Source organism: Marmota flaviventris, chromosome 2, assembly GCF_047511675.1.
Source record: "Marmota flaviventris isolate mMarFla1 chromosome 2, mMarFla1.hap1, whole genome shotgun sequence".
Classification (NCBI taxonomy): Eukaryota; Metazoa; Chordata; class Mammalia; order Rodentia; family Sciuridae; genus Marmota; species Marmota flaviventris.
The window spans coordinates 179381889-179397451 of NC_092499.1; the positions used below are offsets into that span (position 1 = coordinate 179381889).

Below are 15563 nucleotides of genomic sequence, written 5' to 3' on the forward strand. Positions count from 1 at the left end.
CAGATAAGGCAACTGCCGAACCCCGACCTTCTCCACAAACTCCCCGAAGTCTCGAGGACCAGGCACAAGCCAACACCTTCCTGTCCTTGTGCTCCAGGTTTCCCACACTGGAAAATCAGAGATTCTTCATTTTATTTCATTTATTTATTTATTTATTTTTGTACCAGAGATTGAACCCAGGAGTGTTTAACCACTGAGCCACATCCACAGCCCTTTTTTATATTTTATTTTGAGACAGGGTCTGGCCAAGTTGCTCAGGACCTCACTAAGTGGCTAAGGCTGGCTTTGAACTTGCAATTCTCTGGACTCAGCCTCTGGACCTGCTGGGATTACAGGTGTGCACCACCATGCCCAGCCCAATTCAGAGATTCTTGGGCCCAGTTCCTCACCCACACACCCCACCCACCAGCTCTTAGTACTGCCTTAGGTGGAATTACTTCTATCTGCTGGGCCAGGAAACCAGGTCAAAAGAGAATTCAGCCAGGCCAGTGGCACATGCCTGTAATCCTAGTGGCTAGGGCGGCTGAGGCAGGAGAATCACAGGTTCAAAGCCAGACTCAGCAAAAGCAACGTGCTAAGCAACTCAGTGAGACCCTGTCTCTAAATAAAATACAAAATAGGGTGGGGATGTGGCTCAGTGGTCAAGTGCCTGAGTTCAATCCCTAGTAACCACCCCCCCAAAAAAAAAAAAAAGAATTCAACTAAGAAAAAGCTGGGAAAAAACAACAATAAGACCATAATCTCAGGGCTAGGGCTGGGGCTCAGAGGTAGCGCACTTGCCTGGCATGTGTAAGGCACTGGGTTCGATTCTCAGTACCACATATAAATACATAAATAAAATAAAGGTCTATCAACAACTTTAAAAAAAAAAAGAACATAATCTCTTTCCTCTTCTCTAGGTCTACAGAAGAATCTACCAAGAAATGATCTTACCCTTTGAAAAAATCTAAGAATATATAAGTTAGAGACTGAGAGCTGGAATGGTACACTGGTACTTCTCTTCCCTACTGCATCTGGGGTAGACATTGCTAATCAACTCCAGATCGTTTCTGCTGAGCCCAGACAAGACCTCCCAATCCTCCCAAATATGGGACTCTCAGTAAGCTACCAGGGGAGCTAACACTCTAAATGAAAACTGTTGGATGTCCCTTCTGATTCATCACAGTGCAGACAGTATTTTAATACTAAGAATTGATTTTCAGTTTGCAGGGAGGAAACAGTGTTTATGTTTTGTTTTCCCCAAAAGCCTGGGTCTGGCTGTACTTCTGACCCCAATGCTCTATATACCAGGCAGGAAGTACCTATCGATGAATGTTTCTTGACTTAGTGGGAAGAAATGGAGTACTTGGGTTACAAGGACAGTCTGGATATCAGCTCCTAAAATCAAGAGATGCTTCAAATGTCAAACATTCAGAGATACTTCCTTCTCTAAATGATGTACATGCTAAGTACCCTGACATTGATGTTCTCAACCTAAAGATAAGAAGGGTGAAGGGATCTCAGTGTGGAATCGACATGTGGCTACAGGCCAGGCATGGAGACACACCAGCGTCCCAGCTACTAGGGAAGCTGAAGCAGGAGGATCAAAAATTCAAGACCAACCTGGGCAACTTTGTGAGATCCTGTCTCAACATAAAAATAAAAAGGGTTTTGACTGTAGCTCAGTGGTAGAGGGCTTACCTAGCATGTGCTAGTCCCTGAGTTCAATCCCCAATACCTCAGTAAAAAAAATAATAATAAAAAAAAGAAAGAAAAGAAACATAGCTACAGTAGAAATTTTACCATCTGTAGACTAAATTTTCAAATAGCAGAAACTAAAAAAAGCTTTCAAGTCAACTAAAATTTGACATTTCAATGAATGTCAATTGTTTTAAACTGCACTGCTGGCTATAAATATCAAAGTCATAAGGCATCTGGGGGAAAGCCTCTTACATTCATATCACTTATGTATGACCCTGTATTTGACTTAGCTATTAAAAGGTGAGAGGTAGAGGCTGGGTGTGTGGCTCGGGAGCAGCACACCCCAGCACCCAGGAGGCCCTGGGTTCAGATACATAATGTGATTGATAACACTGAAGATTTTAGGGTCCAAGGCTCTCAAGTCAGCCCTTTTTAAGTATGAAAAGAAAATGCAACAGCAGCACTTATAGATATTCCCAAAATATAAAAATAAAACAAAATCAAGTGGGAATTAAGGTCATGAGTGTGCCAAGATCACCAGAGGCCCACAGCCTGTTTGCTTCGATGGCCTCTTGGAGGGGAAACCAAGGCAATCTAGTGGGGTCTGGACCTGGGACTCAGCTGAGCAGCTCTGCTGGCCCTGGCCTCTCCATCAGCCCCTGCCACCTCCCTGTGCCTATTCTGGGCAACAAGCCAAGACACATTCCTCAGGCCCCCATGGTCTTCCGGAGCTGGCAGAGTAGAGTCAGAGGAAAGGGCTGAGCAAAGCAGAAAGCTCCTGACAGAGATGGCAAAGACAGACACGGGGCAGCCAAGCAGGAGGCCCGCCACACCAATGGGGAAACTGAGGCCCAGAGAAGGCAAGAGTCTCATCCAAGACCACACAGGGACAGTGGAGAATGCTACCCCGCCACAGTTCCTGCCACCAAACTCATCTCTATCCTTGGAGGAGGGATTTGAGGTCTTGTTACCTAATGGCCAAGTTCTCCCCGAAAGGAAAATGGATCTCAGGATTTTAGGGCCCCTGTGTGCCAGAAGAACCAAGAGTTCAAAGCTCCCCAGGCCCTCTGGGAAGGCATCTCAACTGTCCCTTCTCCAGTCCTCACTCCTCTCCCTCACTGGGTTGTGCATCCCACCTTGTACCTTTTGTCCTGTACAACAACCCAGGAAGGCAAGAGCTATAACCCCATTTTACAGATGAGGAAACTAAGGTTCAAGGAAAAGAAGTGATTCATCCAAGGTCACAATGCTAGCAAGTGGGCCAAAGGAACTGCAAACCAGGTCTGCTCAGCTCTGTGCTCCACCAGCCCACGCCGGCTCCAGGCAGGTTCCAGGTTCAGTCTCTGTTTTCTGCTACCTCCCATCCCTCTAGGCCAGGCTGAGGCCGCTTCAGGCCTGGGGGAGAGGGGAAGGAATTCAACACCCCTGCCCAGCCCTCCGGGCTCTAGACCCCAGCACTCACCCTCCAGCACCACCTCCTTGCCGGTCTTCTTGAGGGCCTGCACCGCCTCATCATGGGTGGCAGAGGACAAGTCTTCACCATTCACCGACAGGATAGCATCCCCCACAAAGAGGGCCTCCGTCTGGTCCGCGGCCAGTCCCTTAAAGATCTTGGAAATGAGAATGGGCATCTTGTTCTCCCGGCCTCCTGCACAGGCACAGAGGAGGAAGACAGTGAGGCAGACACCCCAATAATTAGGAGTCACACCAAGGTAAAATTACTTCTTCTTCTTTTATTATTTATTTATTTATGTATTTTTTGGTACAGGGGATTTAACCCAAGGGTGCTTAACCGCTGAGCCACACCCCTAGCCCTTTTTTATATATTAGAGACAGGGTATCACCTAGGGACTTGCTAAGCTGCTGAGGCTGGCTTTAAACATGGCGATCCTCCTGCCTGAGCCTCCTAGTCACTGGGAAGGTAAGATTACTTCTGAAGGGCTCCCTCAGTGCCCAGCCAGTGCTGGATCTTTTGGTTAAATGTTTGCATGTTCACCACTGTTGGAGTAACTTCAATAGTTCTTTCTTGAGTTAAATATTTTGGATTTTAATCAATTTTCCTACAATGTGAAAACTCGCTGAAAGTCTCTGATCTGGAATTAAGATAGAAGTCAGTGATTGCTATGGCCCCAAATACCTCCTCAGCAACCATAAAGTTTTGCAATCCAAGCTTCAGACCAGAAACCAAGGCCTAAGATACTAGGGATTTCAGAGCCAATCTGAATTTCACCTCTGATGCAAACAACTCTAATACATTTTACTGAATTGCTTTATTGCTAAACTCTTTTATTTTTTAATTGTCAATGGATTTTCTATTTATTTATCTATTTATTTATATGTGGTGCTGAGGATCAAAACCAGGGCTTCACACATGCCAGGCAAGTATACTACCACTGAGTCACAAATCCAGCCCTACTTAAACTCTTTTTTTTTTTTTAATATTTTCTAAGTTGTTGATGGACCTTTTTATTTTTTATTTATTTATATGTGATGCTGAGAATTGAACTCAGTGCCTCACACATTCTAGGCAAGTAGTCTACTACTGAGCTACAACCCCAGCTCCTATTGCTAAACTCCTAAATGGCTTTTTAAATAATAAATAGTAAGAACAGCCAGGCCTATGGTGCATGCCTATAATTCTAGCTATTGGGGAGACTGAGGCAGAAGGATCACAAGTTCAAAGCCAGCCTGGGCAACAGTGAAACTCATCTCAAATTGGAGAATACAAAAAGGGCTAGTATGTAGCTCAGTGGTAGAGCACTTACCTAGCATGCTTGAGGTCCTGGGTTCGATCCCCAGGACTACCTCCCCCACACAAAAAAAAGTAATAACAGATATCAGATAACATGAGTTCAGCCTAGTTACACATATCAAGGTCTATAATGTACTGTTGTCCTTCCACATCTTCACAACACCCCATCAACAGGCAGTGTGGAAACAAACCCCTTGACCAAGGTCACCTAGCTAATAAGTGGCAAAGCCACCAAGTCTCCTGGCTCCAGAACCACACTCTTAACCCTATGGTAGACTGCAAGTCAGGCCCTGAAATTTCATACTTCTGGCCTATCCTAGGAGTACTAAAGATCAGGAACTAATCACTAAGAGCAGAAGGTCATTGTTCCAAGGTCACATACGTTGGTGGCAGAGCTAGAAGTGGAACACCTCTCCTGATCCCCACACAGGCCCAATAGTTAGCTCAAGGCCAGATCATGATTGACAAAAAAAAAAAAAAAAAAAAAAGCTTGAGGTCTATGAGCAGAAGGGATTTCTATTTATATCTGCCCTCCCCTACCTAAAACTAAGAATGTGGGCAGGGATGTAGCTCAGTGGTAGAACACTTGCCTAGCACGCACGACATAAGAAAAGGAAGGAAGCCAGGGGTGAAGGGAGATACAAAAGGAGATAAAACTAGGGACTTCAGTTTAGTTTGAAGTTATATTCATAGCTGCCTTGGATTCAGCTGGACCCCAGAGTATAGATCACCACGGTGACAAGAGCCCGTCTCCATCCACAAGGAATTGGATCGAGCTGGTATTTCCCTTGAAAGCCTCCTAAAAATATCCTCACATCCATCTGTAAATGCAGAGCTGGGGAGTAACTTTGTGTGCCCATGGAAAGATCCTGCTCTCCTGAGAGTCAAGTTTGCCCATCTGCAAAATGGAACTTAAAAGTTTCTTTCCAGCTCTGACACTCTGAGTGTACAACTTTGGGATGGGTTTGTTGCCCTATCCTATGCTAGAGTTTGGGGGTTAGATGGGTGTCCACTCTCTGATTTCCCCCACTTCCCCCATTAGACCCTGTGGGTTAGCTGCCTGGGGATGTGTCCTTCCATTGGGAAGAACCAACTCCTATATGCTTTCTAGGGGAATCATAGTCTGATAATTAAGGTTCAAATCCCAGCTCTGCCAATCACGGACAGTGGGATCCTCTGAAAATCATTTTCCTTTTCTGAGTCTCAGTTGCTTCTCCTGCAACATGGGGATTATGTCCACTACCGTTCATCACTTGTTGCCAAGGTGAAGTAGATAATGAGCCAAATGTACTTTCATAGCACTCAGGACATAGTAGTAGCATTCACTATCATTCCCGCCCCCTCACCCAGGCCAAAGGGTTTGGCAGCACCAGTGAACACAGCCAGCACCAAGGCAGGCAGCCTGGGAGGGGACAGTGCACAATCAAGGTGACAAAAGGACTGACACCCTTTCCCAAGGCAGCCTGCTGAGACTGGAGCTGAGATTCTGACTGGCAGATGGACAAGAATGGTGAACCCAGCTACTGGGGATATGAAGGGATTTTAAGCACCGTGGTTAGCTGCTTTTGGAAGTCCCTCCTGGCCTCCATGTTCCTCTTGTCTAACAGCAATAATAAACCAAGCACTTCAAATGTGCTGGCCCCATTCTCATAGGAACATCACAACTCTATCATCACCTTCATTATACAATTGAGGGAACTAAGTTTCAGAGATGGGAAGTTACTTGTCCAAGTTCACTCTGCAACCCTGGACTCCAACTCATTCTGGTTGACCCTAAAGAAGGCTGTCAGCCTTAGGGGCTGAGAGCTCTTCAGGAGGAATGGCAACTCTGGGTCCACCCTCTCCATCCTGGGTAAAGCAGAGATGGCCAGGTCAGGAGTCTCAAATCCAGTTGTCACAGCTCCCTGCCCAGGTACAGAACCTTCCTGGGGCCTCAGATATCTAGGTCCTCTCTGGCCCCGCCAGCATCACCTGTGCCTGCATCTACATCTTCTACTCGAGTTTCCCAGACTCCTCGCCTTGCCCCACCTTGGTTCTCCCTCTGGGACTTGCCCCCAGGCCTCAACCCTCTTTCTCCCCTGTCTGCTTTTCTGGGGCCCCTCTTGTCCTTGATGCCCACCCTAGTTTGCTCCTTTCTGACTCCTATGGCGCCTACCCATGTGTCCTTGGCGCACCCGCGATCTCCTCCACAACTGTGCCTGGCGTGGCACCCTGAGACCCCCTCCGACCTTGATGCTCTGAGTGCCCTGGGTTCCCTCTATCTCCTTCGACTCCCCTTAGCCCCAGACAGAAGGCCTCCAACTCCACGTTCTCCGTGCACTGCCAGCCCCCGCGACCCCTGCGCCCTCGGCGGCCCCACAGACACCGCGACCCTGTGCCCTCAGTGCCCCGCGCCCACCTTTGATGCTGATGCCCAGCCCGCCGGCGTCGGCCTTGCGCACCGTCACGCGGCGCCGCTGGAGCAGCAGCGCTTCGGGCAGCTGCGGGGGCGCTGCGCCCGGCTCGGTGGCGCCGTTGAGCTGCGCGGGCTCCGGCTCCCGTGGAACGCCGGGCTCGGGGCCGGGCTCGCCGTCGGCGGGGCTCACGGTCAGGGCGTCCTCGGTCAGACTGAGCAGCACCCGCTGCCACCGCTCGCCGCCGGCCCCCGAGCCCGCCCCGGCGCGCAGCTCCAGCAGCCCGGTGCGCGGGGCACGCCTGCCTGACGCCATCTTCGCCTCCGAGCCCCCCGGCCTCCGCGCTCGCCCGGTCCCGCCGCGCCCGGCCGCCTCCGACCGAGGGCCCAGGGCAGAGGGCAGCGGGGGCCCGGCTGGGCCAGCCGCCACCCTACCCGGGGCTGCTGGAGGCGGAGCTTCGGGGGGCGTCACTGGCTCGGGGTGTGGCTAATACCCGGGGGCGGGGCGGGGCGGGGCGGGGCCCCCTGCCGGAGCAAAAGGCTGAGAGGAGGCCTGGCAGCCTAAGGACTTGGGGCAGGACCGCTTGGAGGGTGGGACTAGAGGCGTCGGGGCGGAGCCACAAAGTAAGAGAAGGAGGCCGATGAGGGGTGGGTGCTGGGTGGGGTCCTCGGGGGGCAGGGCTTCATGTCAGGGGCGGGACCCAGGGATCCCGGGATGGAGGCTCTGTCCTGGGAAACGCTGTCGAAGGACCCAAACCGTTGTTCACGGTCTTGGAAACACAATGAAAAAAAGACAAACCCTGGGTCCTGGTGCGAGGGGTTGGGCGTCTGGGCAGAGCCACGTGTGGCGGAGCGCTGAACTCCAGGGACTTCGCCGTCAGGTTTGCTAGTCGGGGAGTTTTCAGAAGTTGGTTTCCCATTCTGGTGTCTGGGCTTCGGTCTATTTGCCTGACTTAGTGTGAGGTGCAGCTTCGAAAGGTAGCAGGCCCTGCCCATTTGGAAGGAGATAGTCGCAGACTCCATTTAGAGTTTGAAGAGGGATTGAACTCTTACAGACTGGAGAGGAGCCAGGAGTGGTGCGCATGCCTGTAATCCCGGAGACTCTGGAGGCTAAGGCAGGAGGATTGCAAGTTCGAGGCTAACGTCAGCAGTTTAGAGAGACCCTCAGTAATTTAGCAAGACCCTGTCTCAAAAGGAAAAAAATAAATAAATTTTTTAAAAAGCACAGGAGATGTAGCCCTCAGTGATAAAGCACCTATGGGTACAATATCCAGTACCCCCCGAAAATAACAAAACTGGAGGGGAGTTTAAGAAATTAACACCCCGGGCTAGGATTGTGGCTCAGTGGTAGAGCGCTCACCTAGCACGGGCGGGACCCGGGTTTGATCCTCAGCACCTCATAAAAATGAAGGCATTGTGTTATGTCCATCTACACCTAAAAAATAAATATTTAAAAATATAAAAATAAAGAAATTAACACCCTGCTCTGTTCACAATTGAGTAAAGAAAAGCTCAAAAGCCCATATTGGGAGGTCGAGCAAGAGAATCCAGAACTTCCGATTTGTGAGAGGTTTGCAGGGTTGGATGCTCTTAGATTTAGACGTCTGGAGACCTAATGTTGAATGCTTGCCCAGAAACTCTGTCAACTCCAAGTTGACCTTAGTCCCTGAACTTCACTTCTCTGAGTCTTGATCTCATCTATGGAATGGGAATAATAATTATCCCTATCCTGCAGGACTTGTGTAGGGATTGAATCGAAATGAAAATGCGTCCTAAACTGTGAATGTCTATACCACTGATACAATCACTTTCATTATATACTTACTATGGCCAACTGCAGCGCTGAGTTTTTTTTCATGTATTATCTTTATAGTCACTTCATGAAATCTCTACTGGAAACCCACATTATACAGCCATTTGCCGGTCTCCGTTGCCCCTGCCTGCAATCCCAGCAGCTCGAGAGAATGAGGCAGGATTACAAATTCCAGCCTCAGCAGTTTAGGGAGATCCTCAGCAATTAAGCGAGACCCTGTCTCAAAAAATAAAAAGGGCTGGACACAGTGCACACTCCTGTAATCCCAGCAGCTCTGGAGGCTGAAGCAGGAGGATCACGAATTCAAAGCCAGCCTCAGCAAAAGCCAGGCGCTAAGCAACTCAGTGAGACCGTTCCTCAAAATAAAAAAAGGACAGGCGGTGTAGTTCAGTAGTAGAGCACTCCTGGGTTCAATCCCCAGTATTAATTAAAAGGGCTAGGGAGTAGCTCAGTGGTGGAACTACCTACATCCAATCCCTAGGATGGAGGGGGTGGCTAGAAGAAAAAACTTGGATTGCAAGGTCTAATTGGCCAGGCTGAGGCTGTGGCTTAGCCATAGCACACTTGCCTGGCATGTGTAAGGCACTGGGTTCAGTTCTCAGCCTCGCATATAAATAAATAAAATAAAAGTCTATCAACAACCAAGAAGAAGAAAAAAATTAACAACAACAACAAAAAAAAAAAAAAACGGTCTTATTGGCCTAGGTCACACATTTATGAGCAGGACAGATCTGGGATTCAAACTGAGCCATGCCAATGGCTGGGCATGGAACTGCTCTACTGAGTGTTAAGACAGCTGCTGAATATGAAATAAGGCCTGATTTTTATCAGAAAAAAATCTCATCACATCACACACTACAACTGGCCTTCTCCATCTCTGTCCCTTGTCTCCATCTTTCACTTCCAGCTGGAACATGTTGGACAATAAATAGGTAAGGCCATACTATTATATAGATTCTCTGCACCCTTGGGTAGAACCCTCTATGTAAAATACTATCAAGGAAATAAAGAGAAAACATAAGAAAACAGGCACATATACAGTTGTCCACAATAAACTTATCCACAAATCACCAGACACAAACCAAAGTGTCCAACAATAGCTCTTTACCACTGGAAATCCCCTGAGGCCATGCATTTATGTCATTTATTCAGTATTTGTTATATAACAGCACATGAGTGGGCTGATTTATATACATTGTCATTTAACCCCCACCTAAACTGCCCGCATGGTGCATACTTGTAATCCCAGCTACTTGGGATGCTGAGGCAAGAAGATCCCAAATTCAAAGCCAGCCTGGGCAACTTAGTGAGACCCTGTTTCAAAGTAAAGATGAAGCCCAGTGCAATGGTACACACCTGTAATCACAGTGATTTGGGAAGCTGAGGCAAGAGGATCCCAAGTTTGGAGCCAACCTCAGCAATTTAGCAAGATCTTATCTCAAAATATAAAATAGAAATGTTGGGAATGTAACTCAGTGGTAGAGTGCCCCTGGGTTCAATTCTTTGTACCACACACATACACACACACACACACAAAAAAAAAAAAAAGTAAAAATAAGCTGGGCATGGTGGCACACACCTGTAATCCCAGCGGTTCAGGAAGCTGAGACAGGAGGATCACAGGTTCAAAGCCAGCCTCACTCAGAAACAGCAAGGCTCTAAGCAACTCTCTAAATAAAATACAAAATAGGGCAGGGTATATGGCTCAGTTGTCGAGTGCCCCTGAGTTCAATCCCGGTACTTCCCCCCCCCCAAAAAAAAAAAAAGAAAGAATGAATGCTTGCCTAATATGAATGAGACCTTGGGTTTAATCCCTATACAATGGGGGTTGGGGGTTGCGGGGAGAATAGACCTCTATTCTTACCTGAGTCTATCTGGCTTCCAAGTTCATATACCTCCTGCTTTTTTCTGAAGCACACATAGTAGGAGGGGATGGTTTTACAATTCATTCATTCAACAAGTATTTACGGAGCAGCACAGAGGTGCACACCTCTAACCCCAGCAACTCAGGAGGCTGAGGCAGGAGGGGCACAAGTTCACGGCTAGCCTCAGCAACTTAGCAAGAACCTGTCTCAAATTTAAAAGGGCTAAGGATGTGGCTCTTGGTTCAATCCCAAGTACTTCCAAAAAACAAAAAATATTTATTGAATAGCCACTCTGTGTCATAGCGCTAGGTGTAGAGATTAGTCATAAAGAAGACACACAGGGTCTCACCTCACAGAGCATACAATCCAGTGGGAAGAATGTTCTCACAGTGATGAGAAGGATATGTTTGGCCCAGCACTGTGGTGCACACCTGTAATCCCAGTGACTCTGAGGCTGAGGCAGGAGGATTGCAAATTCAAGGTCAACCTCAACAACTTAGTGAGGTCCTAATTTAGTAAGACCCCATCCCAAAATTTTAAAAAAATTTTAAAAATGCTGTGGGTATAGTTCAGTAGTAAAGCACCCCTGGGTCAATCACTAACTATATATATATATATATATATATATATATATATATATATATACACACATATATACATATATACACACATACACACACACACAATACATACGCACACACACACATATATGTACATATTCTAATTATTTTGGGAGACAAGCATCAACTAAATAGCTTTAATGTAGACAACTAAGTACTAAGTGTCAAAACAGGGGGAAACATAGGTTAATTAAAAAAAAAAAATCAAGCCAGGCATGGTGGCACATGTATATGTAATCCCAGATACTCAGAGGCTGGAGGCTGAGGCAGGAGGATCTCAAGTTCAAGGCCAGCCTGAGCAATTTAGTGAGACCCTGTTCTCAAATTTTAAAAGGGCTGGGGATGCAGCTTTTTTGGTCTAATGCCTCTGGGTTCAATCCCTGGTGCAGATTTTAAAAAAAGGATCATGTTCTGGCATATATATGATATATGGAAGAAAGAAATGGGGAGGACTGCGGGAGGAAAGAAAGAAAAAAGGAAGGGAGGAAAGATAGGAAGAATGGAAGGGAAGTGGGAAAAGGAGGGAATTCGATTATATATGAGCACTGATATTTCAAAAGCATGATTTTGCTTAAAGATTGTACAACAGCCTGTGAAGTTGGGGGTAAGAACCTAGGATCAGTGAGAGAATCCCATCCTACTTGGCTTCTGGAAGCTTCCCTTTGATGGTAGAGAAGGGACAAACGGAGACAGCAGGCAGGAGATGGAAGGAAGCGAGGCTCCTTTCCCAGGACCAAAGCCTGGAACCAGATTCTTAAAAGTCCCCCCACGTACTGCCCTGCTTAAAAGAGACTTAATAAGACCCAAGCAAACTTAATGAGAAAGAGCCCGGGAGGAAAGTCCGCCCCTGGGCACCGTTTCCTGTGAATCAATGGAAGGGGAGAAGCAGAGGAGATGTGTATACAGGGAGCTGGCAGAGAAGGAAGAGCAGGGGAAAACAGTGGCGTGTGCACACGTGTGTATGTATGTGTATAGTACATGCATTGCACGTGCACATGTCCGTGATCACACAGTAGGGGCAGTGCCAATCACCTGAGTCGTGCCAGCTGTCTCAGGAACCTGTAACTGAAGTAACACTGTCTTCTTCCCTTGGTCAGCTGATCCTTCTCTGCTGTGACTAACAAATCGCCTCCCTCCACGGCCACAGACCTGGCTCCCCACCAAACCCCAGACAGAGCTTCCAGAGGCAACCTGTTCACTCTGAAGGAATCAGAGGTGGGGGAGGGAAAAGGAAGGATATAAGCCAGGCACGGTAGTGCACACTATCAATTCCAGCTACTCAGGAGACTGATGCAAAAGTCTTGGCAAGTTCAAGGCCAGCCTGGGCAACTTAGCCAAACTCTGTCTCAAAATAAAATCTTTTTTCAGTACTGGGGATTGAACTCAGGGTGCTTTATCACTGAGAGCTACATCCCCAGTTCTTTTTATTTTCTATTTTGAGACAGGATCTGGCTTAGTTCTGAGGCTGGCTTTGAACCTGAGATTCTCCTGACTAAGCCTCCAGAGTCTCTGGGATTACAGGCATGTGCCATGGCATCCAGACAAAATGAAATATTTTAAAAATGGGCTGGGGATGTGGCTCACTGGCAGAGTGCTTGCCTAGCCTGTGTGAGGCCCCATGTTGAATCCCCAGTACACACACACACACACACACACACACACAATAAAGAAGGAGATAAATTTCCAGCTCACTGAAGGCCTTACAGGCCACCTTTGGAGCAAGGGTTTGAGGTCCTGCTCAGACAGGGAGGTTTCTGCTCAGACAGGGGCTGCAGGGCAAGGAGCAGAGATTCCTACAGTCATGGCCTCCCACACCCAGAGACAGCAGTAACAATGAGAGTTAACATGACCGGCCTACTTAATTAGTGCTTTCTGCGGATCATCTCACTTAAACTTACATACAATCCTAGGAAAGCGGTCTTATTACTATTCCCATTAGCCAGATGAGAACACTGAGGCTCAGAGACATGACATAGTAACACAGGCAGTCTAAAACCACAGCTCATTGTGACACTGCACCCTAGGAGACATTTAGGTGTCAGCGAAAGTCTAAGGCTCTGAGGTACTCTGTGGGATGGGAATCAAATGATCCCAAGAGAAAGAGCCCTGGAGGAAAGTCCTCCCCTGGGTACTGTTTCCTGTGAATCGAAGGGGAGGGAAGAAGCAGAGGAGTTCTGTACGCAGAGGAGCTAGCAGAGAAAGAAGATGCAGAAGCCAGGCTTGGGAGGCTGAGGCAGGAGGATTGTGAGTTCAAATCCAGTCTCAGCAATTTAGTGAGGCCCTAAGCAACTCAGTGAGACCCTGTCTCTAAATAAAATATAAAAAGGGCTGGGGATGGGGCTCAGTGGTAAGTGCCCCTGAGTTCAATCCCTGCTACCAAAAGAAAAAAAAGAAAAGTATAGAGCAGGGGAAACCGAGCTGGACTGAAGCCATAGGGACAGAGTCAGAAGCTTGTCACTGTGGTGATTTTCCTGGGCAAGGCTTGTGATGAGTGACCAGGTGACAGGGTTAGGGTGCTACAGAGTCGGTCTTGTAGGGCTCCTCATCTTATGGGTCTTAGGGGAGGGGTTACCTCTGACAAGGCTGATAACTTCCTGTGTCTGGTGTCCCTTACACATTGCTGTTTAGTTCTCATTGCAGCCTCATGAGGTGGTCATTCTCACCTCCATTTTGCAGAAAAAGAAATCAAGATTCAGAAAGGGAAAATGTTTTGCTCAAGGTCACACAGCAAATAAACCACAGAGCCCAGATACAAACCAGGTGATTTCTGAATCCAAAGCCCTTCAACTGGGCTACCCTAGGACACTGGTTAGAATCAGACACTCAGAGCGTTAGAGAATTTAAATTGTAGACATATGGAATTTAGAGAAAAGGAATGTTAGAACCCTAAAATCTTGGCATTTAGGAGATTCTCTTCAAATGTCACCAGATCTAACTCCATCACCCACCCCACAGATTCCAAAATGCATTGGTGCTCAAGTCCCTTCTATTAAATGACATAGAGCTATTTGGATGTAACATACACACATCCTCCTGTATACTTTACTTACTTGTTTACTCATTCGTTTATTTATCTGCAGAACTGGGGATTGGACCCCAGGCACTTTACCACTGACCTACATTCAGTCTTTTTTTTTTTTTTTCTTTCTTTTTTTTTTTTTTTAATTTTGAGGCAGGGTCCTACTAACTCACCCCAGGCTGGCCTCAAACTTGCAATCCTCCTGCCTCAGCCTTCCCAGTAGCTCAGATTTCAGGCCTGCACCGCTGCATCCAGACCTCCCATATACTATAAATCATGTCTCGATTACTTATAATACTTAATATAATGTAAAGGTAGTGCTAATGGTTGTTATACTACATTGTTAAGGGAATACTGACATTAAAAATAGCTGTATGTGTTCAGTATAGATGCAACTTTGTTTATTTCAATACTGAGGCTTGAACCCAGTGTCTCATGCATGCCAGACAAGCACTCTACCACTGAGCTACTTTGCCAGCCCTTTTTATTTATTTTGAGACAGAGTCTCACTAAATTTCCCAGGCTGGCTCTGAACTTGCCAACCCCCCGTCTCAGCCTCCCAAGTAGCTGGGATCACAGGGCTGTGAGCCACCTCTGGCCAAGTGCATTTTTTATTAGTTTGTTTTGGTGCTGGAGATTGAACCCAGGGGTGCTTTACCACTGAGCCACATCCCCAGCCCTTTTTACTTTTTATTTTGAGACAAGATATCACTAAGTTACAGAGACTGGCCTCAACCTTGCAATCCTCCTGCTTCATCCTCCTGAGTCACTGGAACCACCGGCATGCACCACTGCACCCAGGCAGGCAAGGGATTTTTGTTTGTTTGTTTGTAAGTCTTACTAAATTATTTTTTACATGTGTATTTTAGTTCTAGATGGACACAATACTTTTATTTTATTTGTTTATTTTTTATGTGGTGTGAGTGCCTCACACGGCCCAGGCAAGCACTCTGCCACTGAGTTACAGCCCCAGTTCCACAGATTGTCAAGACCCGAGAGAGCAGACTACAGGGGACAGCTGGCAGTCTCAGTGTCAGCATGAGATGTCAGCTCGCAGTAGGCCATAAATGGCAGTCACAGGCAGGAGAACCCAAGCTGGACTGAAGCCTTAGGGACAGAGCCAGAAGTTTGTCACTGTGGCGATTTTCCTGGGCAAGGCTCATGATGAGTGACCAGGTGACAGGGTTAGGGTGCTGCTGTGTCCGGTCTGGTGGGGCTCCTCCTCTTACGGGTTTTAGGGGAGGGGTTACCTCTGGCAAGGCTGATAACCTCCTGGTCTGGTGTTCCTGATATGATTTGGGATATCCGTGTGTCCAGATGCTTTTGATTTTATTTGATAAGTTGGCACAAAGTGTACGGTCATTCTACCTTGGCATTTGGACACAAGATGAAGCACTCACGGCAAAACTACGGCTTTACAAA

At 47.3% G+C, this 15563-nt stretch overlaps 1 protein-coding gene across 3 annotated transcripts in view; it reads right to left on the minus strand.

Moving 5' to 3' along the window:
• The window catches only part of Snta1 (syntrophin alpha 1), a 29440-nt gene extending 22177 nt beyond the window's left edge, over window positions 1-7263 (minus strand). The window contains exons 1-2 of one of the 3 annotated variants that reach the window (XM_071608844.1): window positions 6831-7262; window positions 3143-3328 (exon numbers count right to left, since the gene is read on the minus strand). In XM_071608844.1, the coding sequence (XP_071464945.1) occupies window positions 3143-3328; window positions 6831-7140 (496 nt within the window). In that variant the 5' untranslated portion in view covers window positions 7141-7262. Of the gene's footprint in view, window positions 1-3142; window positions 3329-6830 lie in introns of all 3 variants that reach the window. The other 2 variants (XM_027945312.3, XM_071608843.1) reach the window with 2 other exon arrangements.
• Between the last annotated feature and the right edge of the window lie 8300 nt (window positions 7264-15563).